Genomic DNA, 24,726 nt, shown 5'->3' on the forward strand with positions numbered 1-24,726 from the left:
ACGAGGCTGACGCTTTCGTCCATGTCCCTTAATAGGTGATCTTTTCAACTTGTGCAATGAACGACCGCTTTGTACGTTTTGAGAAGGTTGTACAGTAGGTTCGTTGGCTTTCTGCGTCAAAGGTTGGCGAATCCAAGAGACAAAACAGCGTGGTATTCGCTGTTGGGAAGTGATGATCTAGTAGAAGATAATCCCACAAAAGCGATTATTGGCTAGAGTCAGGTTCTGCCAAATTTTAAATCAAAATTCTTGGAGCTGGTGGTCGTAGGCGTTCTCTTCCACTATAACTGGCTTATCCTACTCGAGAAGGGTTACTAAAAAGCCAAAGATTGAACCCAAATCCGATCGAGACAACCGGAAGCTGGAATCTCACTACATAAAAAACTCTCTCTTTTCCCCAAACTATGTTTATTTTTATATTCTCCATTTTAATTTTCACAATTTATTTAATTTCGCAATTTCAATATGACTTTAAATTCTGTCTTTTTTTATTTTTCAGGAACTCAGGTTTTCTTGGCCAAGAAATTGTCTAGGATTTCAAAAAACAAGCATTCGTGCAATCCGTCCCTGAGGATTCGACCCTACTTCCCTTTACTGTTCTTTTTCATTATTTTGTAGGAAATAGGATATATTTGGTGCTCTCAACGACGCATCACCCAACAAGCATACAACGATTACTTTTAAGGAGAACAAAGATACAAACGCTGGTGTTCTGTTGGACGGGGTCATTAGTTCGATTTCGGGGAAAGAAAAATCACGGTTAGTGGAACGAGATTTGAAGGAGAGAATTGGGAGAGCATGTATTTCCAAAAAAACTTAATAATATTATTCGTGGAAGGGGAAGTCGTTTCAAGACAATTGGCAATTCAAGGGTTTTCTTGCGCAATTCCATGGCTCATCTGGCTAAGGTTATTTCGACACAGTCTGTTGAGGAATTTGGTTCTGGTGATTCAGATAGAATGGAAGGGCATCAGGCTTGGAGGGAATTTTCTAGACAGTATGGTTTTGATTTTTTTCTTAATTTTATGGATTTAAATCTGACTATTTTTTCGTGGAACTATCAAGGTTGCGCTAGTAGTAAATTTCTTCAATTTTTTTCAAGAATACAATATAGAAGGTTCGGATATTGTGTGCCTACTAGAACCGAGAGTAAACAGTAAAAAAGTAAATTTTATCATTGATAAATTATGATTTAATTATTCTAACCACATTGAAGCTATTGGTTTTTAAGAGGAATTTGAGTGGGTTGGAATGAATCTGTTCCGATTAATATTATCCAAAATCATATACAGTTTATTCTCCTTTGTGTTTCTAGTAGTGCTCCCTCTAATTTTATTTTTATCTTCATTGTTTATGGTAGTCTGACTAGGAGGAAACAAAAGACACTTTGGGATGATTTGAAATCTGTTTTACCTCATGATTCTTTTTCCTGGTTGATAATGGGCTACTTTAATGTTATACTCTTACCTGATGATAAAAATAACAATTGTGTCACAGGGAAGAGATGTAATATTTTTGGCAACTTTGTTGATTCTTGTAATTTGCAGGATTTAAGGTTCATTAGGCCATCATTTACTTAGCAAAGAGGTAGCATGGTTAAGAGACTGGATCGAGCACTAACTAATGACACTGGGTATCTACTTTTCCATATTGCCTAGTTTCTCATCTCACGTGAATTAAGTCTAACCACAGGCCCATCCTCCTGAAGACCAAACTGGAAACTTGTTTGGCTAAAGGAAGACCTTTTTTATTTCTACAAAGTGGACGAATCATGCTAACTTTCTCGCTTTTGTCAAAGATAAGTGGAATTATTCAGTTAATATGGCTGACTCTTTTACTAAATTTACCTCACGTGTTAAGGAATGGAACAGGTCTGTTTATGGATTTGAAGTGCAAAAAGTATCTTATGAGATTACATTCAAATATTCAAAAGGCACCAAATCAATCTACCTCTAATTAGTTAGTCAAACTAAAAATGGATGTTTGCGATGAATTAGAGAATTTTCTTAATCAGAGGAGTTACTTTGGAGGCAAAAGGCTAGGTGTGATTGGCTTTAGTTTGGGGATCAAAACATAAATTTTTTTTCACAATCGTACAATCCAAATAAGGAAATTCAATTGTATCACGACTTTGCGCACTGACAATGGTGAATGGTGTTCTGATTAGAATATCCTTAAAGATGAGGCAATTGGTTTTTTTGAGAAATTATATGGTGAAATTTCTTAGCCCATGAGGGATCTCCCATATAATATTTTTCTACGTCTTAAGTCCCAGAACATTGCTTTTTTAGAGGAATTGGTTACAAATGAAGAGATTAAGAGGGTTAACCGGCTCCATACGTACTAATGTCCAAAGTGTGAATACTGCACAAAAATATAAAATTACGAGGCGGTATCCGTAAGTATACAGGTCTAGTTGTAATATAATTTTATAACAGAGTGGATGAGTACTTCGAGAATTGTACCCAAGGGAGGTAGTTGCTAGATCCATTCTAACCTAAACATTAAAAGATTTAATTAATACTTTAAATTCAATTATAGTATAAAAAATATAAAATAAAAGATTTTTTTGGGTTTTTATAACAATAAAACTAAAACACCATAAAAAGATAAAATTCAAGAGATTAAAAAGGAAGAATAAATCAAATCTAATTTTGAGTTATTAGCTTACTTCGGTAATCTCCATTAACTGTAGTTTCGGATTCCTCGTTAATCAATTAGTCGTTACCCTAGCAAGATCTTCCGATTTTCCACTAACATAACGAGTCAGTAAGAACTACTTATCTTCCAACCTCATAGTCCAAATTGGTTTAGGGTTAAGGTGGTCACAGATAGACAATACCAATTTGGGGCTAATTCCTACATTAATAACTTTCTGGGGTTGTTAGGCTTAGGGTTTACTTCACGTTCTCCCTTTCCAACACAACTGATCCACTAAGTAACTTTAGAAAATAGTTAACAGATCATACCTTCACTCGTTAATCCCTTATAGAAGGATTAGTTCCTCATGGCGTTCATAAATAATATATAATCAATGTAAAGAGAAAGAATGCTAATTAAATCAACAAGATAGAGTAAATGAAAGAGCCTAATTGTATTGATATTAAGCGTAAATCCACAAAGTTAAATGATCACAATCTAGTATCACTTGAAAGAAAAACAACGAACAAATAAACTAAACTGTAAAAACCTAAGAAAGAAAATAAAACTAAATCTAAAGAAAGAAACTAGGTTGATGAAAAAGTGTTTTTAACTTGTACCAAATGAGCCTATTTATAACCTTCAAGTGGTCGTCGTCCTTAACCATAGGTCAGCTGATATTCTCAAGCTTTAAGTTCAATTGTGCGGACTAAAACACTCCTGCTTCGTTTTTAATTTTCATTCCAAAATTGATGTCATGACACACCAGGACCTGTGCCGCGACATAGCAACCAATATGATCCTCTATAGCTGTAACGCCCCCACGCCCGAAACCATCACCGGAGTCAAGCTTGAGGTGTTACTAAACTTATCTTACCTTTTAAACAACTCTAAATCACTTATTTTAATTTTCAGAATAAACTGTTTTTCTGCGTCATGGTTACTTAAAAATTCATTTCTCGAGTTTCAAAACTCAAAATTAAGATCTGTAAATTTTTCATGAAACTAGACTCATATATATATCTACTAATTTTTTTCTATAATTTTTGACTTAGCCAATTAGTACAGTTTATTAGTTAAAGTTTCCCCTGTTTCAAAACTCGACTGCACTAACCTCTTGTTACTACGAACCATGTTTCTTCCTGTACAAAATTCATATCACTAAGCCGTTTATTTCTCTTAAAACTAGACTCAACAAGGATTATAACCATATAAAGTATACCTTATAATTAGTTTTGTACAATTTATGGTGAATTTCCAAAGTTGAAATAGGGGTTCTAGAAATCGCTCTGACCTTGTTTCACTAAAACTCAGATATATCATGAAATATAATACATTTACCTATTTTCTTATTCCATAAGAAAATAGACATAATAAGCTTTAATTTCATATATTATTCATCTTCAAACTATGTTTATATAATTTTTAGTGATTTTTCAAAGTTACATCATTGCTGTTACTTGAATCTGTTTTTAGGTTACTTTCACATTTTTCATAATTTTCATGTGATAATCACCATTCAATCATACATATTAATAAACATGCATATCATCGGCCATTTTATTAGCTAATCACTAGCAAGTATTTACACATCATTCATTGTTCATATTATACCAAAAGTGGCTAAGTTTCTATACATGCCATACACAAAACAAAACGTCTAATTATACCGAGTTATTTCTTTGATAGTGTGATCGGCCTCCGACATTTCCTTCGATCCCCGAGTGACTAGATAAGTACTATAAGAAGAAGAAAATAAAGAGATTAAGCACTAGGCTTAGTAAGCTTACAAGCAAATAAATCACAACATTCAACATAATGGATAATTATGCATAATATCATCTAACATCATAAATTTCTTTACTTCTCAATTTCTATCTTCTTCTTTATTCCCTTACCTTCTTTCTTACCTGACCTTTCCTTTTTCATAAATATAATCTACTTTTCCTTTGCTGTTAATTCACTGTAATTTAACTCGTATCCTGACCCGTTGAACCACTCGGAATACTAAGGATACTAGGTCGCTTCTGTCTATCAATATCCTGCCAATGCCATGTCTTTGACATGGACTTACATGAATTATTCCTGTCTCCAATGCCATATATAATATGGACTTACATGGCTCAATCCTGTCTCCAAAGCCATATTTCTAATATGGACTTACATGGCTCATTTCATTACATCTGTCAACCCTAATATCCTAACATTCCTAGGGTTCAACCGGCTTTCTAACACTTTTCCTCTGTCACTTCACCTTAAATTCGACTTTAAATATTTTCATAACATAATATATAAATGCTGAAATTGACAATAATAATGTAAAATAAAAGAATATTGCATTTATTTCTTCAAACTTACCTCGATACAAAATGTGACCAAACTTTACAATTTAGTCCTTTACTTTTTCTTTCCCCGATCTACTCTCAATTTCGCTCTTCTTGATCTATAATAGCAAATTTAGCTTATTTAATATCAACATTTATCAAAACAACCCTTTACTCAAACTTTGGAAAAATTACATTTTGCTCCTAAACTTTCACATATTTGCACTTTTGCCCCAAGGCTCGTAAATTAAACTTCATCCTATTTTCTTATGTTTTATGACATGCTGATCATTTTTCCCTTCTATGGCAACATCAAATTCACACACTAACATGTACTTATGACTATTAGGTATTTTTACCGATTAAGCCTTTTACTCGTTTTCACTTAAAACCAAGTAGCACAAGTTGTCTAACATAATTTAAAACCTCATATTCCATCATAAAACATCAAAATACACAAATTTCACCTATGGGTATTTTTCCAAATTTGATTCTAACTTAAATTATTGCTAGCATAAGCTTTATCGAGCTAGGGACTTTAAAAACGTAAAGATCATTAAAAGCGGGCTTGGAATCACTTACTATGAAGCTTGAAAGTTGAAGAAACCCCAGCTATGGAGAGAGGTAAGGTTCTGCTGGTAACTTGAAGAAGATGATACAATTTTATCATCTTTTTACCTTTTATTAATGTTAATAACCAAAAGACCAAAATGCCCCTCCTTACTAAACTTTCAAAAATTCCTTCCATGTCCTAATTTTGTCCATGAACTTAAAATTGGTCAAATTACCATTTAAGATCTCCTAATTAATATTCCAAAATAATTTCATACTAAAAACTTCTAGAATGCAAGTTTTGCAAATTATTCGATTTAGTCCCTAACCTCAATTTAAGCACTTTATGCATAGAATTTTATCACGAAATTTTCACACAATCATGTAATCATACCATGAACCTCAAAATAATAATAAAATATTTTTTATTTTATTTTTTTTTACCCTGAATTTGTGGTTTCGCAACCACTGTTCCGTTTAGGCCCTATTTCGGAATGTTACAATAGCCATCTACAGGGGTATGCCGTGACACCCTCAATCTATGTCGTGACATCGAAGGCAGACTTGAGTTTTCTTCATTTTGTTCCCTATGTTGCGACATCAAACCTCCCGTGTTGCAACATAGCATCCAATATCGACCTGAATACCTTCTAATGGTCTCCTGCACACTTACAAAGTACGTTAGCTCTCCCTTAGGTTTCATTCGGCCCTTAAAATCAATAAAAGACTTAATTTGCATATTTTATCAAATGTAGGTAAAACTACAAAAAAAACTTAACTAAAATGTAATGAAAATTCTTGTATTTAGGCTCATTAAGTGCGAAAACTAGTTTAATTTGCTACACCAAATTACGACAGATCAAGGGCCTTATTCGACAAAGGTCCATTGAAAGCTTTTGGAAATGATCATTTTCATGTATGCTTTTTCCAAAGTCAGTGGAATATTGTTGGTAGTGTTGTTTGTGAGTAGGTTCAAGGATTTTTTGTTGGAAACAACTTTGACCCAGATCTTAATACTACTCTAATTATGCTTATTCCAAAGAAAGACAGTCTAGAGAATTTTAGTCAATCTCGACCCATTAGCCTTTGTTCGGTTCTGTACAAACTGGTGATGAAAGTGATTGCAAATAGATTTAAATTGGTTTTTCCTAACTTCATCTCACAGGAATAAGCCAGTTTCATTATTGGTCGCAATATCTCTAATAATGTTATTATATCGTAAGAAGTTATTCATTCTATGCACGGTAAACGAAATGGAAAAAATTGGATAACAATCAAGCTGGATTTGGAGAAGGCCTATGACAGATTGAGTTGAAATTTCATTGGTGCTTCTCTATAGACTGTTGGATTCCAGATTTTCTCATATCAGTGATCATGGCAACCATATGTTCTTCTTCTATGTAGATTCTCTAGAATGGAGTTTCCACTTAGAAGTTTAAGCCAGTTAGAAGGATCAGACAGGGATGTATGTTATCACCTTATCTCTTTCTTCTCTGTATATAATGGTTAAGGTATATTATTTATCTGAAAATTTATATTGGTAAGAGGTGTCCAATTCGTCTTTCAAGAATAGGCCCTATTTTATCTCACCTATTCTTTGCGAAAAATCTAGTTATTTTTCGTAAAGCAAAGTTAGAGCAAGCCTATTTATTAGAAAGCATTTTGAAGCACTTTTGTGAGTTTTCTAGACACAAGATCAGTATACAGAAAAGAAATATTTATTTTTCCAAAGGTGTTGAAGTTGATCTATGTTTTTGGATTAGCCAACTGTTTGGTTTTCAAGAAGTTCAAAATCTTGACATTTATTGAGGAGTACCTCTTCTTCATGATCGGGTTACTAAAAGTACCCTAAAATTTGTTATGGAAAAGGTGAGGCGTAAATTGCAAAGTTGGGAAGTAAGGAAGTTATCAATTGCTGGAAGAGTAACCCAAGCCCAATCTGTCCTCCTTGTCATTCCAAACTATTTTATCCAGTCCATGTTGATTTCGAAAAGAGTCTACGTAAAGATCGAACGAATAGTAAGGTAGTTTATTTAAGGTTGTTCTAGTGGCCACCTGAAACTTGCATTAGTTGGGTAGGACTCTATTTGTCAACCAAATTTTCAAGCGGTTTTGGATTTTGGTACTTACATAATAAAAAAAATTATTTTTTATGAAGATTGGGTTTAACTTGGTCACCAAGGAAGATGTTTTATGGCTACGATTCCTTCAAACGAAATATGGCTTAAAAAAATAACTTTCGGATTCTATTGTTAAGAGTCATTATTCATACTTATAGTTCTCCCTCTTGAAGGTATGGCCTCTTTTCTGCAAGAATTTAGCTTGGTCAATTGGTAATGGTACTGGTATTCGTTGTTGGAATAATTATTGAGTCCTAAGTGTAGGCATTTACTTTTGCATGTTCCCACTCATACAAACTTAGATTTGGATTGCATCTTAAGAGACGTAGTTACGATTGATGGAACTTGGAATCTTGATCTGTTTCGTATTTGGCTACCCGAAGAGATGATTAAACAAATTGTAAGTATTCCTCCTCCACATCCTGCCTCGGGCCTTAATAGGGTGATTTGGGCTTGCTTGACTTCAGGCTCCTTTTCTGTATGCAATGCATTCTGGGCTTTAAAAGATGAACCTTGGAACCCCAAATATGTTTGTTGGAATAACACCTGGAAATATCAAGGACCTTAAAGAGTTCAATTTTTCCTTTGGCTAGCATCTAAGCAGAGACTTCTAACAAACTCGGGACGCACGCAGCGAGGAATTGGTCACAACAGATCTTGCCCTATATGTGGCTATAAAATAGAGGATACTCTTCATGTGCTTTGGGATTGTTGGGTAGCAAAGGAAGTGTGGATGTATGTAGTTTCAGTTGAATAGCAACACAAGTTCTTTTCAGGTTTGGTTATATTCTAACCTTTGTTGTCACATGAGGTTACAAGAATAAAGAGCTACTTGGTCATGTCTGTTCGACATAATCACTTGGCGAATTTGGAAAAGTAGAAATCTTTTTATCTTCTACAATGTTACTTGGTCAACTTTTGAAATTGTCAAATATTCTATTAGCTGGGCTCAATAATTTAAACTTAGCCACAATGGATATAAGATCAACTCCCTAAATTCAGTCGTGTACTCTGGTGGAATATGGGTTCATTTATTCTTTGATGGTGTAGTGGCTAAAGTCATAGGGAATGCTTCTGCTGGTGGTGTGTTACACGATTAGGATGGTAATTAGATTTTGGGATTTAATTATCATTTGGGCAGTTGTACACCTTTTGAAGCGAAACTCTGAGGTATTCTGGATGTGCTTTTCATTTTGTTAAATAAAGGCTATAAACGGGCCACAATTCAGACAGATAGTTTAGATGTGGTCAAAGCCTTAACTGTTAAGGGGCTGGAAGATTCAGGTATTACTTTGCTTAGAAGGATTCAACGGATTATGAGTTCTGAAGGACAGTGGGAGATCAGATATGTGCCTATAGAATTCAACTTAATTGTAGATCGACTAGCTAAGCTCAATTTAGCATAGAAGTCAAGCTTACAGATTTTTTATATGCCTCCTGCTGATGTATTAGAGGTTCTTCAACAAGATAAAGCGTGTGGGCTTTTGAGCAATTGATTTGATGTAACTTTGTCTTAAATTTTTCAACAAAAAAAATATGTTGCTCAAAGTTAAGTCATATGATAGCATGTTTTGGGTACTTTTAGATGCATATTTGTATAATTTTAAGTCAGATCTTTTTGGAATTTTGGACTTGTCTTAAAATAAGAATTACAATCTAGGCACATGTCTTAAGACATGACAATTAAGTCTCGAGACATTCAAAGTTAGTAGCCAATTTAATTTCAAAGGAGTCAAGTTTTGAGATATGATCTCTATATCTTGAGACATAAGTCTTAATTTTACATTTAGGGCCTCCAACTATCATTTTAAGGCCCATTTTAACTCAGCTTTTGTTTGTAATGGTATGTGAAAGTTTGAAATGATTAATTATATTTTTATAATATGTGTTTACCTATAATTTAATTGTATAATTGATCGATTGTGCCACCAAGGTAACTAACAAGATGCTTATTATCTTAGGTTTTCAGACTAAGTAAAGAGTGTTACGATAACTAAATTTAAACTTTCATCACATAATTAAATAAATAAATTTAATTCATACATTATATGTGTCACAATATTAAAAATAGAAGGAGAATGCAAATATTTATAAAAACTTTGCCACAAGATAATTACACATTCATCGTGTAGAAAATTTGTTGATTTGGACCGTCTAAAATATAATGAGTTGAAAACGAAAACGGCCCATAAAGCCCATTTGATTTGAGGAGATTATATTATAATACCCTAAAATTCATGCAATAAACTTTTGCATACCGCTAATTACCGCTCACAGAGTTTCCTTTTCCTCTTTAAAATTGATAAAAGCCCCAACATTTCCCTCTTTGAAACCTATTATCATATAGCCCTCACTCCACTCTTCTAAACCCTAGCATTGATTCTCCACACTCCCAGAAAACTTTGCTTCTTCTGCAAATGGAGTGGAATCCCGAAACCCTTCAATTCCTCTCGCAATGTTTCCTCCACACACTCTCGCCCCAGCCGGAACCCCGACGCGCCGCTGAGTCTTCCCTATCAGAAGCCGCCGATCGTCCAAACTACGGTCTTGCTGTTCTCCGTCTCGTGGCAGAGCCTTCCGTCGACGAGCAGATCCGTCAGGCTGCCGCCGTTAACTTCAAGAACCACCTCCGGACCCGTTGGGTTCCCTCCAACGATCTCAACGCGGGCCCCACATTTTCCCCGATCCTCGACCCTGAGAAGGACCAGATCAAAACCCTAATCGTATCCCTCATGCTCTCTTCTTCTCCTCGCATTCAGAGCCAGCTCAGCGAAGCCCTTGCTGTTATCGGTAAGCACGACTTCCCCAAATCGTGGCCGACTTTGCTTCCCGAGCTCATCTCCAATCTCCAAAAGGCTGCTCAATCCTCTGATTATGCTTCCATTAACGGTATTCTCGGAACTGCTAATTCAATCTTTAAAAAATTTAGGTACCAGTATAAAACGAACGACCTTTTGCTTGATTTAAAGTACTGTTTGGATAATTTCGCGGCTCCATTATTAGATATTTTTCTTAAAACTGCTTCATTAATTGACTCAACGGCTTCTTCTCCTGGCGGTGGTTCCCCTGCGACCCTCCAGCCTCTCTTTGAATCTCAGAGGTTATGTTGTAGGATATTCTATTCATTGAACTTCCAAGAACTTCCTGAATTCTTTGAGGATCATATGAAAGAGTGGATGGGCGAGTTTAGGAAGTATTTGACCACGAATTATCCTTCACTTGAAAGTAGCGGTGATGGGCTAGCATTGGTCGATCAACTTAGGGCTGCGGTATGTGAAAATATTAGTCTTTACATGGAAAAAAACGAGGAGGAGTTTCAAGGTTATTTGAATGATTTTGCATCAGCAGTTTGGAGTTTGCTTACTAATGTGTCTCAATCTTCAAGCCGTGACAAGCTGGCTGTTACAGCTATGAAGTTTTTGACCACGGTTAGTACAAGTGTGCATCATACTCTATTTGCAAGTGAGGGAGTGATTCCACAGATTTGCCAGAGTATTGTGATTCCAAATGTGCGGTTGAGGGATGAGGATGAGGAGCTCTTTGAGATGAATTATATTGAGTTTATCAGGAGGGATATGGAAGGGAGTGATCTAGATACAAGGAGAAGAATCGCTTGTGAATTGCTTAAAGGGATTGCGACTAATTACAAGAAGCAAGTGACTGATATTGTTTCTATTCAGATTCAAAATTTGTTGAGCTCCTTTGCTACAAACCCTTCTGCCAATTGGAAGGACAAGGACTGTGCCATATATTTAGTCGTCTCTCTTGCTACTAAGAAAGCTGGGGGCACTTTGGTTTCAACTGATCTTGTGGATGTTCAGAGCTTCTTCTTATCAGTTATAGTCCCCGAGTTGCAAAGCCAAGATGTAAACGGGTTTCCGATGCTCAAGGCAGGTGCTCTTAAATTTTTCACAACATTCCGTGGATTGATACAAAAGCCTGTTGCATTTCAATTGTTCCCAGATTTGGTTCGATTTTTGGGTGCAGAATCAAATGTGGTTCATTCTTATGCTGCAAGCTGTATAGAAAAACTCTTGCTTGTCAAGGATGAAGGGGGAAAAGCTAGGTATACTTCAGCAGATATAACCCCTTGTGTGCCAGTGCTGATGAACAACCTTTTTAATTCATTGAAGTTCCCAGAGTCTGAGGAGAATCAATATATAATGAAGTGTATATTGCGTGTTCTAGCAGTCGCAGACATTTCCAGTGAGATTGCTGGACCTTGCATTGCTGGCTTAACCTCTATACTCAATGAAGTTTGCAAAAATCCAAGAAATCCAATTTTTAACCATTATCTTTTTGAGTCTGTGGCCATTCTTATCAGACGGGCATGTGAGAGGGATGCATCTCTTATATCAGCTTTTGAAGGGAGCCTCTTTCCCAGTCTCCAAACCATTTTGGCCAATGATGTGACTGAGTTCTTGCCTTATGCATTCCAGCTGTTGGCTCAGCTTGTTGAGCTGAACAAACCACCCATTTCTCCAAGTTACATGCAGATTTTTGTACTTCTCCTCTCCCCTGATTCATGGAGGAGATCTTCGAATGTTCCGGCCCTTGTGCGTCTGCTTCAGGCTTTCCTTCAGAAGGCACCCAATGAGGTCAATCAGGAGGGGAGACTGAATCAGGTGCTGGGTATTTTCAACATGCTTGTCTCATCTGCTAGCTCAGATGAACAGGGCTTCTATGTCTTGAACACTGTGATTGAGAATCTTGAGTATGGTGTCATATCTCCATATATGGGTAATATTTGGAATGTCCTCTTTATGCGCCTCCAAAACAACCGTACAGTAAAGTTTCAGAAGTCTCTGGTGATTTTCATGTCACTCTTCTTAATCAAGCATGGGGCCACAAATCTAGTGGACACGATGAATGCAGTTCAGGACAACATTTTCTTGGTTATTTTGGAACAGTTTTGGATTCCCAATCTTAAGCTGATTACTGGAGCCATTGAGCTTAAGTTAACGGCAGTTGCTTCAACCAGACTCATATGTGAATCTCCAGTACTTTTGGATCCTGCAGCTGCTAGACTCTGGGGCAAGATGCTGGATAGCATTGTTACTCTTCTTTCTCGGCCCGAGCAGGATAGAGTTGAGGAAGAACCAGAAATGCCAGATATTGCAGAAAATGTGGGATATACTGCTACTTTTGTTAAACTTTACAACGCTGGGAAGAAAGAGGAAGATCCTTTGACTGATGTGAAGGATCCAAAGCAATTCTTAGTAGCTTCATTGGCAAAACTTTCTGCACTTACCCCAGGGAGATACCCCCAGATCATCAATGAAAATCTTGAGCCAGCAAATCAAGCAGCTTTACTTCAGCTTTGCGGCATTTACAATTGCCAAATAGTTTGAGTAAGTGCTTTCCTGTTTGTTTGACTTATTATTTTTAAATGCCAATGTGGGATTGTATTGAAGCAGGGTCCTGCCATTATTCTGCGTTTTTAACTTTTAAATCTGAATTTGTAGCTGGTGGCTCCGGGATAGACAACATCTTCTGAACTTTTTATTTTTCTAAGTTTTATGAAGTTGGATTAGATGTATGGATGTTGTCCTTACCTTATCAAACCTATCATAGGTTTTAGGGAGAAAGATCTCTCATTCCTTAGCATGAGTATAAGGAGGTAAACTGCATGCATAAGCAATAGTGTGTGAGGTACACTTCATCCGAACGTCCAGTTGCTGGGTGTTTTGACCTCTGAAGCTGCCCAATTCTGATTTCTTGAATGATGGAAGGCTCAGTTATTGTTTTGCTCAGTCACCTAATAAAGCCCTTGATTTTCCATTTTTTGTGTTTGGATTCTCTTTTCTTTTGCTCTCTCTCTAATCAATTGTCCAAACTTCGAATAAATGAATTCCTTCTATTTTATGTTTAGATTAAAATGCAACTTTTTTGTTTGGAGTGTGCATTCTCACAGGTTGGTGGTTTATTGCTAGGTTGCAGGGTTTTTCTGTTATCTTTATTTTGGTGCATTACCTTGAGCATTCGTTTGTCAGCAATTGATGCTTTTCGACACAAAAGTTGGAAGGATTCATATGTGATGATGGATTTTGCGGTTCTACTGGTTGGCAGCAAAGTGAGCCCCCCACATAGTTTATGGATTTTGTTTGGCATGCATATATATCCACAAGTTACAGGTCCTGTTGTGTTATGGTGAAAGAGAGTTTGTAGTGTAAAACATTGCCTTCAATTTTCTTTATTTTTGAAATTACTTGAATGCTGAAACCCAAAGTTGGCACCAGGGGATGATACTTGTTCCTCTGAATTCGGTTTTTTGTCTCTGTTGTACGGTGGTTGTTTTTGAAACATAAACAACTTCTGTTTCTGTCTGGGTTTATAAATGAAAAAGCAAAAATTCTACTAATTTGGGGGATACAGTACAACAAGACAGGAGAGCGCGTCGGTTGATCGGGCTGGCCCTCTTTTCTTAACGCCCTCTCTTTCTGTCAAGCAATCTCTTTTTTTTTTTTTTTGTTCTCAAAACATGGTGTTTGAACTCAAACAGGGTTTGAATTTCGGCAACATTCGAAACTAGATCTTTTCATTTTCACTTATCATCGATCAGTTTTAAAGGTTGGACGGAAATTCTTTCATTTTAGCTTTTTGGGAAAGACCCAGTCTCCTAAAAGTCTCTGTATTTTTCTGTTAGAAAGTTTAATTGAACAACTTCAGAGATGTGCAATCTCTTATCCATAACCTCATTGATCAGCTAAAAGTCGGATTCTGAACCATCGTCTCCTCATGGGATGAGGGTGCGCATCACCATTGAAGTAAACAATATCTCATGGTAAGCACAGCCAGATAATTATTACGTCAATAATGACTGTCTATGCCAACATGATCATGAAGTTTTATACTAAGTGATTGGAGGAAGTGGCAGTTGACTTTCTCACGTGTTTGAATCTAAATTTATCGGAAAAGAATTAATCTCATACCATCAAATGAAATAGATGTGATTACATATATATATATATAAACTTGGAATTTTTTCTTTACTGCAAGTTCCAGAGGTGGCCTTTTTATATTTGTTTCAACGTGTTTATTTTCTCTGGCTTCAGAGACTCCTGCCAATCACTACCTGTTTATGAAAATAATTTTGTTTTGATGTCTGGTGAAAGGCATTTCACCTTCTTAGTACCAACCAATGGATTGAATGTTAAAATGAAATAATCTTTCAGGTTGCACCTATGGGTTTTCTTCTCTAAAGCACCAATTTCAAGATTTTATTACTCTTTACTGAAACTTTTCTTTTCTTTTTCAAAATAAATCACGTCAGAAAAAAGGTCTTTCATAGTCATATAAGAAGCTGAGCATGGAAACTTCCAACAGCCTACACGCCTGGACTCAACCAGGTTCAAGGTTTCAATCATTATTTTATTCTAATATCTAATACCAACTAAATTTAAATTATGTTACAAAAACATTATATGAAGTAATTAAGCAGAACTTTTTTCTCATTAAAATCTGAGCCTATCCATCCTTCCCCACCATTAGCACTAAGACAGATCCACTCAATATTTAGCCCATTTATATTGTAGCAGCTGCTACTGATGGTTATTAGTAAATAAAATAAAACCTTACTTTTCATTTGTTTAATTTTAATTTAAAAGTGAAAATGCCTTATAATATTTTTTATTTTATAGAATTTGGAGACCACCAAATGTTAGCTGATGCTGATGAATACTTTTTGTTGTTTCTTTGGTTGTTGTGAAGCTGCCTAACTGACTTCCACTACATCCTTCCTTTTGATTTATCTTTTATTTGTTGAGGGTTTAGATGATGATCTAAGATAATGACAATGATCATGATGTTTTTCTTTCTTTATTTATTTTAAATGCCCATTATCTCAACATCATATGGCCGTTCCTCCATGTCTACTCATTGCTCTTCTTTTAGCTACTTCCAGGGCAAATATTATTAAAATGAATGTATATTGAAATATGTTTAGCCAAATTATTTTCGTTTTTATTTTATTTGAACCTCTCTTTGGTTAAAGGAGAGAATAAAAATCTCAATTAATTCTTAGGGTTTTTGTTTTTGCAGTGAGAATGAGGTGAAAAGAATGAAAAGGAAAGGGTATGAGGTCCAATGGATCTCAAGATTCCTTAGCAGAAGAATAATAATATAACAAAAAAAAAATGGATCCAAGGCTTTTCAAAGGTGTCAAAAATGGGTCAAAAAGTTGGGTATATTTTTGTACGGACAATGGTACAAAGATTGAAAAATCATAATCCTATAACTATTCCCATCTCGCCACCTTCACCTTCATCCTCATCATCTCGCCTAACTTTTATGATTTTTGAGACTGCATTAGTTATAATTTATTCTAGTCTTTAAATAAATATCAGTCATTATTTTTACGCAAATAAAAAAATTCAAAAATCATTTTAGATTATGATTTGTTGTATAAATAGATGGCTTGACAATTCAACAATTGTATGATTTCTGCAAATTCTTCAAAAACTTTCAGTTCTAGTTTACCAACAAATTGGTATCAATAGCTATTTCTTAAGGGACGTGTGAAATCAAGCAACAAAAACCATAAAACTCTTTATCCACATACATAAATATAAAACTATAACCATTAAAAACATGAATACAAAAGCTTCGTTCACTACAATTGCTCCTCCGATTTTTTACGGCACAAATTATCAAGGATGGACTATTAGAATTGAAGCTTATCTTGATACTATTGATGTCTGGGAAATAGTAGAATATGAATATGAAATTCCTTCCTTACCAAACAATTCAACGATGGCTCAGATTAAAAACCACAAGGATCGGAAGCGGCAAAAATCAAAAGCCAAAGCTAGCTTATTTGCAGCAATCTTAAGTTCTATTTTTTTTATAGAATAATATCAGAGGTATAAAAGCATTGAACTTGTGCAGAGAATTTGAGTTGGAAAGGATGAAAGAATCAGAGACAATCAAGGAACATTCTGATAGACTGCTTGGCATTGTCAACAACGTAAGACTCCTTGACACTAATTTTTTTGATTCTAGGATTGTGCAAAAACTCCTCGTCACAATTCCTGAAAGTTTGAAACTACAATTTCGTCTTCTTAAAAGACCCATCAACCATCATTTTGGCATAATTGTTGAATGCTTTGCAGGTGTAGGAACAAAGGTATTGGTGGAGGCTGGATGTGAAATGTAGTAAGTATGGATAGTTTAGATATGTGGAAAAAAATATGTAGGTCTCCACAACAACAATGAGAAGTTAATGCTGGTCAAAATCCACAATATGGCGAAAAAAACCTTGTGGCATCTTGCTTCACCATTAGCAGCTCAACTGAGAGCTGGCTTATAGATAGATGTTGTACAACCATATGTCTTATGACCATGAACTCTTCAAAGAGCTTCATCAGACTACTGTCTCTAGAGTTAGAATTGGAAATAGGGCATTTATCACTGTGGAAGGCAAAAGAACAATGGTGATTGAGGGTAACATTGTTTGAAATTGATTTATGATGTCTTATATGTGTCTAAAATAAATAGAACCTTTTGAGTATTGCATAGCTATTGGAGAAATGATATAAGGAGTGGTTGGAAAACAAAAACTACATAATCAGAGATGTAGAAAATAGATATGTGTTCAAAGTCCATATGAAAGACAAAAGCTTTGCTTTAGACTTGATGCAAGAAGAGCAGACTGTTGTACACAAAGAAGAAAGCAATACTTTGCTTTGACACATAAGGTTGAGGGCATTTTCACCATGCCGCTATACTTTTTATGAAGAAAAACAATCTTGTAAAAGATTTGCGTCATTTAGAGAAGGAGTTACTGCATGTGAAATTTGTCGATACAAGAAACAAACAAGGCTTATTTTTCCACAAAATAAGGCTTGGAAGGCTATTCAGAAATTAAAGTTAGTACATACTAACGTAGGAGGGCCCATCAGAACACAATCATTTAATGACAGTAAGTACTACATTGTTTTCATTGATGATCATACAAGAATTTTCTGGATTTATTTCATGAAGTTGAAATCTGAAGTTGTTGAGATTTTTTGGAAGTTTAAAGCTCTCGTAGAAACTCAAAGTGGTTGCAAGATGTAGGTGATCAAATCTGATAATGAAGTTGAATGTACTTCCGAAAATTTTAAAAACTTTTGTCAAGATGCAAGCATCGAGCATCAGCCGACTGCACCATGCACTCCACAACAAAATGTTGTGGTGGAGAGAAAAAAACTAGAGCAATTATGGAGATGGTAATGTGCTTACTTCATGAATAAGAGCTGCCAAAGGAATTTTGGGTTGAGACAGCAACCATAGCGATTTATCTACTCAATAGACTTCCAACCAAAGCGTTGCATAAAAGAACCCCACTTGAAGCATGGTACGGTTACAACCTGAATTTGTTAATCTGAAAGCCTTTGGTTGCTTGTGTTTATCTTAGATTCATCATGTTAAGAGAGACAAATTGGACAAAAAAGCATAAACTTGAATTTTTGTAAGCTACAGCTGAAGTTGGGATGCTGACAAAAAGATTGAGTTTCATAAGAAAGATGATGACATAGATGATAAGCCTGCTAGAGTAACCCGGTCACTTTCTGATATCTATCAAAGGTGTAATGTTGCTGTGATGGAGCCTCCAGGGTATGAAGAAGCTACAATTGATAAAAAATGGATGATTGCAATGAAGGAAGAGCTTAACATGATTGAAAAGAATCAAACATAGGAACTGGTGGATAAACCAAATCACAAGAATACTATAGAAGTGAAATGGGTTTATAGAACCAAACTCAATCATGATGATTCTGTAAACAAGTACAAGGCGAGGTTGGTCGTCAAAGGGTATGCTCAAATGTTTGGGGTAGATTTGTTGGAAACTTTTGCTTCGATTGCCAGGATGGATACTATACGGATATTATTGGCCCTTACTGCACAAAAAGGTTGGCTTATACATCAAATGAATGTCAAATCAGTATTTTTAAATGGATACTTGGAGGAAGAAATATTCATTGAACAACCACAAGGCTTTGTTGTTCAACGAAAAGAAGGTGTATCGGTTGAGAAAGGCACTGTATGACTTAAAACAGACGTCAAGATCTTGGTACAACAAAATTGATGCATATTTACTTGACTTAAGTTTTGAAAAATGCCTAAGTAGATTTACTTTGTATATCAAGAAGAGTGGTGATGAATTACTTGTGGTGTCTCTTTATGTTGATGAACTATGTAAAACCCAATTTTTGCCCAGCCCAAATTACATAAAATAGCGCAAAATGCTAGCCCGAAATATAATTTTGGCCCCAAAATACAGACTCAAATTAAACAAGCCCGATAGGCCCAGGTTTTTGGAGCTTCCAACTGCCCACGCCACATATGGCCATCACCTCCGCGCGCCCCGCTCTGCCACGTACGCCCCACGCATCCACATCGCCATACTTGCGAGAAAATAGTAACAAAAAAGGCAGACGGAAGAGAAGTTTGGATTTTTTGGCTATAAAAGCCTAAACTGAATGTATTGAAGGGTTTTTTTTTTCTTTCTTTTTTTCAGAGAAATTGTACACGAAATACATACAAAAATCAATAGAAAGCAATCAAAAATATACTTCAAAGGTGATTTATCGCTATTTATTGTGTTTTTTCATTTTCAATCGGGTTTACATACAAATACAAAATACATAGGGGAGAGAGAGAGACTCACCGGAGTCACGACGCGCTCAGGCCCTCCGTTGTCGCCGTCAGATTTCAACAGCCTTTAAGGCTTAACCATTCGGCTGGAGAAACAAGGGGAAAGTGAGGGAATTGAGAAAATAGTTAAAGCTTTTACATCATGTTTGATTGACTGTAATGCTAAGCCATTACAGCTGAATTCAGTGGGCCCCCCATTAAAACTTTGTTTGGTTGGGTGTAATGGGTTATTACAGCCTCATTCAATACGGCCTTATTCAACGCAAAAGTGCCGTTTACAATTCGGCACCCTCCCCACGGAATAGGGATTCAACGAATGGCTGGGTAAAAAATTATGTTGAGACTTTCAACTTTACCCTTCTCTTTCTCACGTCTGAAGCAATCTCTGCTTTTTTCATTCTTCTTCCTATTTTATTCCAAACTTGTCTCCCTCTTTTTCATGCTTCTGTTATCACCAACTCTATCTCCCTTTGATAAACCCTAACAAGGCCTTCAATTAAGATTCATTTTTTTAACTCCAACCCTTAACAAGGCTTTCGATTGAGATGGAAACTTGAGAAGTGAAACAATCGGCAGTCCTCCCTCAGGTAACTCTTCTCCAATTTTGATTTCTTTTTTTTTTCTAGTTTTTTTGTTAAATTAGTAGAAATAATAGGCATTTTCAAGTTTTTTAATCTATTTGCTGATAATTTTTGTTAACTTTTTTGGTTTTTTTTTTAATCTTGGGGTGTGAAAACATGTTGATGTAATCTTTAGTTTTTACTATTGTATGTGAATTGGATTTTCCCCATGATTGGAGAAATCAAGGCTGGAGTCTCGATTAGGGCTCTTTTTTTGCCAAAAATCCTAAGAAAAAGGGTTTTTTTTGGAAAGAAATACCGAAGGAACTCGAGAATTGGCGTACGTTAAGTTTACGCCATAGGCCTTTGGTCTTTGGGGGATCCATTTCCATTCAGTTCGCTAGATCTGTTGCTCTTCACATGTTTCAACATCAAGATTCAACTCTTTTTTCTTTCATTTTACACTTATTTTGAATTATTTCTGAAAGTCATTTTTAATCCTTTTATGATGCTTCAAAATGGATCTGTCATGTTTCAAAATTTCAATAACGATTTTGATTTAGCTTAATCAATACAATTTTAATCAACCCAATTTTCTACTTCTAGCAGATTCATCTATTTGTTTACCTATATTAGCTTGAATTTTGTTGTGATCTCCTATACATCTTTATAGATCTAATAGTTTGTCAGTTTGGGTTCATAGGAACAATGTAGATTGAATCAAAATAAGTTTTAAAATTTTCATTTATTTTAGATTTTGCCAATTTGGGTTCGGACTGTTATTATTTGGGTTTTTGTTGTTTTATGACCAGCTAATTTGGATTTGAAGCTCATGTTTTGGTCATTTTGTATTTGGATCAATTTGGGTTTAGGTCAAATGGATTCCGGTTGTCGACTTTATGGTTGGATTGTATAGTGTTGGTCTACATGTATGAATATGTTCGGGTTAATTCAGTTTTAGGTTAAATGGATTTCCATTTTCTAGTTTATGTTTGGGTAATTGTTGAAATCTTCAAATACCCAATTTCGTATTTGGGTTTATCTTTTTACTTCTAATGTGATTAAATATTAATGTCCTAAGCTGAAATTAGAAGATGTCATAGTTATAATTAAGATTTCCTACTGCTTGATCTTGATTAAAATGTAAGTATTTATGTTGTCTTAAACCATTATCTAAAGTGGATTAATTGTCGTAATTTAAACGGTCTTAATAATGAAATTGTGGTATCTTCAAATGACAAATTAGGAGGGGTTATAGCTGTGATTTATAGTGCTTTGGTGCTGTGGTTAAAATGTATAACTCTGGGATTGATATTGATGATGTGTCGTTAATGAGTAAACTGCGTTTTATTTGCCGAATGACTTGTCATTTTAGAAGTACAAATTGAGTGTTGCTAATGGTGAGTTTTCTTTAAACTCATTTTGTTATTTTCATGCTTAAAATATATATATTAAATTAGAATTGATGTTTCGGCTTTGATTTAATGGCTGAAAATGTTCTTTAAATTTTCAAGGCTAGTTACTATCTGGCATTAGCTAGATTCGTTTATTGTAAGTTTAAATGCTGCTCGGAAATAGTGTAAAAATTACTGCTATCCAATTTTGTGCCCTTATTTTGCTGTCCAAAATTTGAACAAATTAATGGTTCTATTTTCATGTTGATTGAGGGCTGTAAAGACAGTCCCATTTGTTGCATTATGCTATTCAGTTTTGGGACCAAATAATTGAGTATTACTGGATTAAAAATCATAGATTGTTGCTGTGATGAACTAATAAATTTTAATACTATTGAGTGTGTTGTTGCGGGATACAAATGCCCTGCATATTGCTGTCTTGTGCGGTCCAAAATAGGACAAATTGAATGTGCTTGTGAGTGAGTTTTTCAAAGGAAACTTTGCAAATTCTCATGTTTAAATTCTGAAGTTTGCATGCAGGTAAGCTATGGTTGTAGGGGTTTATAAATCGAGTTTAGTAGCTAAAATATTTTGTTATTCTTATTAAGTTCGGTTGTTAGTAGTGAAGTGAAAATTTGACAATTAAATGCTTAAATGACTGCTGGAAACTACAGCTTGAAAGCTCATTATTCCAGCATATAAATACTTATTTGAATGTGTTGTAATATGTAGAGCAATTGGTCTGCTGCATGTATGAAATAAAAGAAAAACAATAGTTGTTAAATATTAGTTTTTGTTGCTGATCGAAAAGGTTAAATTCGTTGTTAAAGGGATGTAAATTGGTGTTAATTAAGTCATCGGATAGGGCTAATAAAACAGTTTGAATGTGATGCTATTAAGCTGATTTAATGTAAAGTGAACTTTTTTTCCAGAAACAAGCACATTATGATTGATCTTGGCATCGATAATAACAAGATTAACTGGGCTCTCAAGGACAAACAGGAGTTCGAGACATCATTGGGATCAGATACCGTGAGGCATGGAAAGGCCGTGGTTTGAAAGATTACTCGAAAAAGTACTGCTATTGAGTATTCTTCCAACATGTAGTTGATCAGAATGTAAATTGTATGTAGATATGTGTGTCATTTGCAATGTTTGGTTGCATGAATGTGGAGGATAATCCAATTTGAGATGAAACTTTGAAATATATATTTCATGTGCTCTTTTGATGCTTGTTTACAGTATAGCACCTTAGCTTGGAGTGACTTTCCTTACAGTTGTTTGATAAGGAACAAGTGTTTTAATTTAACTATATAAAAATATAAATGATATGTTTATAAAGATGATAATATGTTGATTCAACCATGGTTGTAGATGAATTTTCCAATTAACTCAATTGAAGATTATATAAACTTGATTTTTATTATATAAAAGATAAAAGAAATTTAGTAAAGGAAGAAAAAGAGTGCAAGGAAAAAATAAATGGATAATGGAACATTTAGCACATTAAATATGTGTTTAAAAATAATAAAGTAGTTATATATTATTTTATAATATTATATATTATGATTTTATTAATTCATAATTTAATAATAATATTAAGAATGTTATTAAATTATATATTATTTTATTAAATTGTATTTAATAATACTTATGTTAAAATATGATTAAATTATTTATTATTTATTATTATTTTTATTAAATTATATTTAATAATAATTTTATTAAAATTTAAAAATAATAATCATTTATCTAAAAAAATTCTACTAAGGGTATTTTAGTCATTTAAGTCTTTTTCCTTATGCTATTACAACATCTATTCCATTCAACCAAACACAAGAATACTATTACAACTCTATTCCATTCCATTCAACCAAACAACTGAATTATTCATTACAGGTCTATTCTATTACAGCTCTATTCCATTACAACTCTATTACATTACAGCTCTATTCCATTCCTCCCAACCAAACGTGCCCTAGGGTTTTCTAAAAGCTTCTTTAATGTTTTAAAAAATATATAAAATGAAGGTTATATTAAAAGTGCACAGCATTGCAATTAAGAGGAGGGAGATATAGCGTGTTTGACCTGGTCCACGCGTATTTCCCCCTTAAATGGGGAATTTTCGCGCTCAGCCCCTCCCATTTGTGCCATCATTTGATTAAGTCTTATTAATATTTCTTGGTTTTTGAATTTGTCCATGTAATTTGTGTGTTGTTTCAAATTAGGCCGCGTTTTTAACGTTTCATTTTGGAATATTGGTCCTTTTGCATTTTCAATCCTCGGTCGTCTACGTGCGTTTAATTTCAATCCTTGATTCTGTTTTAACAATTTTATTTATTTATAAACTATTCTTCTAACTTTGTTTTATTCCCATTAAGTTTTTTAGTATATATTTTTGTATTCTTTATGAATTATTTATTATTCATTTTTTAATATATTATTCTTAACATATTATTTTTCTCACATGGTTTTAGTTTCTTTTTATAATTTTCTTTTTATCATTTTATTATTTCAAATATTTTTATTATTTATATTTTATATACTAACTATTTACATTAAGTTATCTTGTAAATTGATATATGTAGTATTTTGTATTATTCACTTTATAATATTTATTTTAAAATTCATTTGTATATTACTATTCAATATACTATTCATTTTTCTGCTTATTTTAAATTTTTATATCTATTATCTCAAATGCATTTTTTTGTATAGTAATGTCTTCAAATTTTCTTCCTTTCCTATTATTCATTTTATTCTATTTTAAAACTTGGTTATATTTCATTGGTGTAATTTGCTTGGAATTTCTTCCAAATTGGCTTCTAATTTATTAGCCTTCGGTTATTAATGTTTGTATTTACATAGTATATGATGTGTTGCCATTGCATGTACCCTAATATGTTCGTATTTTCTTATTATTTTCGATTATTCATGTAATATTATTGTCATGAATTTTTATTTCACGCTCGATACTATATTTTTTGGTTTTTCATTATTGCATCATGATTGTAATTCTCATGTTCACTCAATATCAATTGTTTTTTTTATCCCCAAGCAAACCAAACAAGTATTTTTAATTCAGTTTTTATAACTATTAATTTAAAATTTTCCCAAAACAAAGGTAATGTTTGATGTTTGAAATTCGGGAAATCGTGCCCTAATGTGCTGGGTTTCGATTTTCTATTTATCCAAAATAATCAAGCATCCCCTTTAAAATTTCGTCTGTGTTTTCTAAACTTCAAGACAAGGAAAAGTTCTATGTTTGGAAATCCAAGAAATCGTGCCCTAACGTGTTGGGTTTCAGTTTTTCGTTGGACCAAATGATCGAGTATCCTTTTGAAATTTTCAAATACATGAGCTTTTGGAAATTAAGACTCGATCGTGGTTTCGAGGGTTTAAAAAGTCATGTCCTAACGTGCTGGATGTGATATTTTATTCCTTCGTAACAAGAGAATTCTTAATGACCAATTTGAGTTATTCAAATGTTTTAAAAGAA

At 34.3% G+C, this 24,726-nt stretch overlaps 1 protein-coding gene and 2 long non-coding RNA genes across 4 annotated transcripts; 2 read left to right on the plus strand and 1 right to left on the minus strand.

Annotated features, from left to right (window-relative positions):
- Window positions 1-4,166: 4,166 nt before the first annotated feature.
- On the minus strand, window positions 4,167-5,054 carry LOC128295177 (uncharacterized). Its single transcript, XR_008285512.1, has 2 exons — window positions 4,999-5,054; window positions 4,167-4,379 (listed from the first exon to the last, which is right to left on the minus strand). It is a non-coding gene; the product is annotated as an uncharacterized LOC128295177 (long non-coding RNA).
- A 4,823-nt stretch (window positions 5,055-9,877) lies between these two features.
- On the plus strand, window positions 9,878-13,997 carry LOC108451108 (exportin-2). Of its 2 annotated transcripts, none has more exons than XM_017748843.2 (2): window positions 9,878-12,987; window positions 13,570-13,997. In XM_017748843.2, the coding sequence occupies exon 1, from the start codon at window positions 10,054-10,056 to the stop codon at window positions 12,985-12,987; it is 2,934 nt and encodes a 977-aa protein (XP_017604332.1). In that variant the 5' UTR covers window positions 9,878-10,053; the 3' UTR covers window positions 13,570-13,997. The 2 variants fall into 2 exon arrangements, with proteins under 2 accessions (XP_017604332.1, XP_017604338.1); XM_017748849.2 differs by having other exon boundaries at window positions 13,577-13,997.
- Window positions 13,998-19,511: 5,514 nt separating this feature from the next.
- On the plus strand, window positions 19,512-22,471 carry LOC128295632 (uncharacterized). Its single transcript, XR_008286186.1, has 2 exons — window positions 19,512-19,860; window positions 22,160-22,471. It is a non-coding gene; the product is annotated as an uncharacterized LOC128295632 (long non-coding RNA).
- Window positions 22,472-24,726: the final 2,255 nt, after the last annotated feature.

Source organism: Gossypium arboreum, chromosome 7, assembly GCF_025698485.1.
Source record: "Gossypium arboreum isolate Shixiya-1 chromosome 7, ASM2569848v2, whole genome shotgun sequence".
In the NCBI taxonomy this organism is placed as follows: domain Eukaryota; kingdom Viridiplantae; phylum Streptophyta; class Magnoliopsida; order Malvales; family Malvaceae; genus Gossypium; species Gossypium arboreum.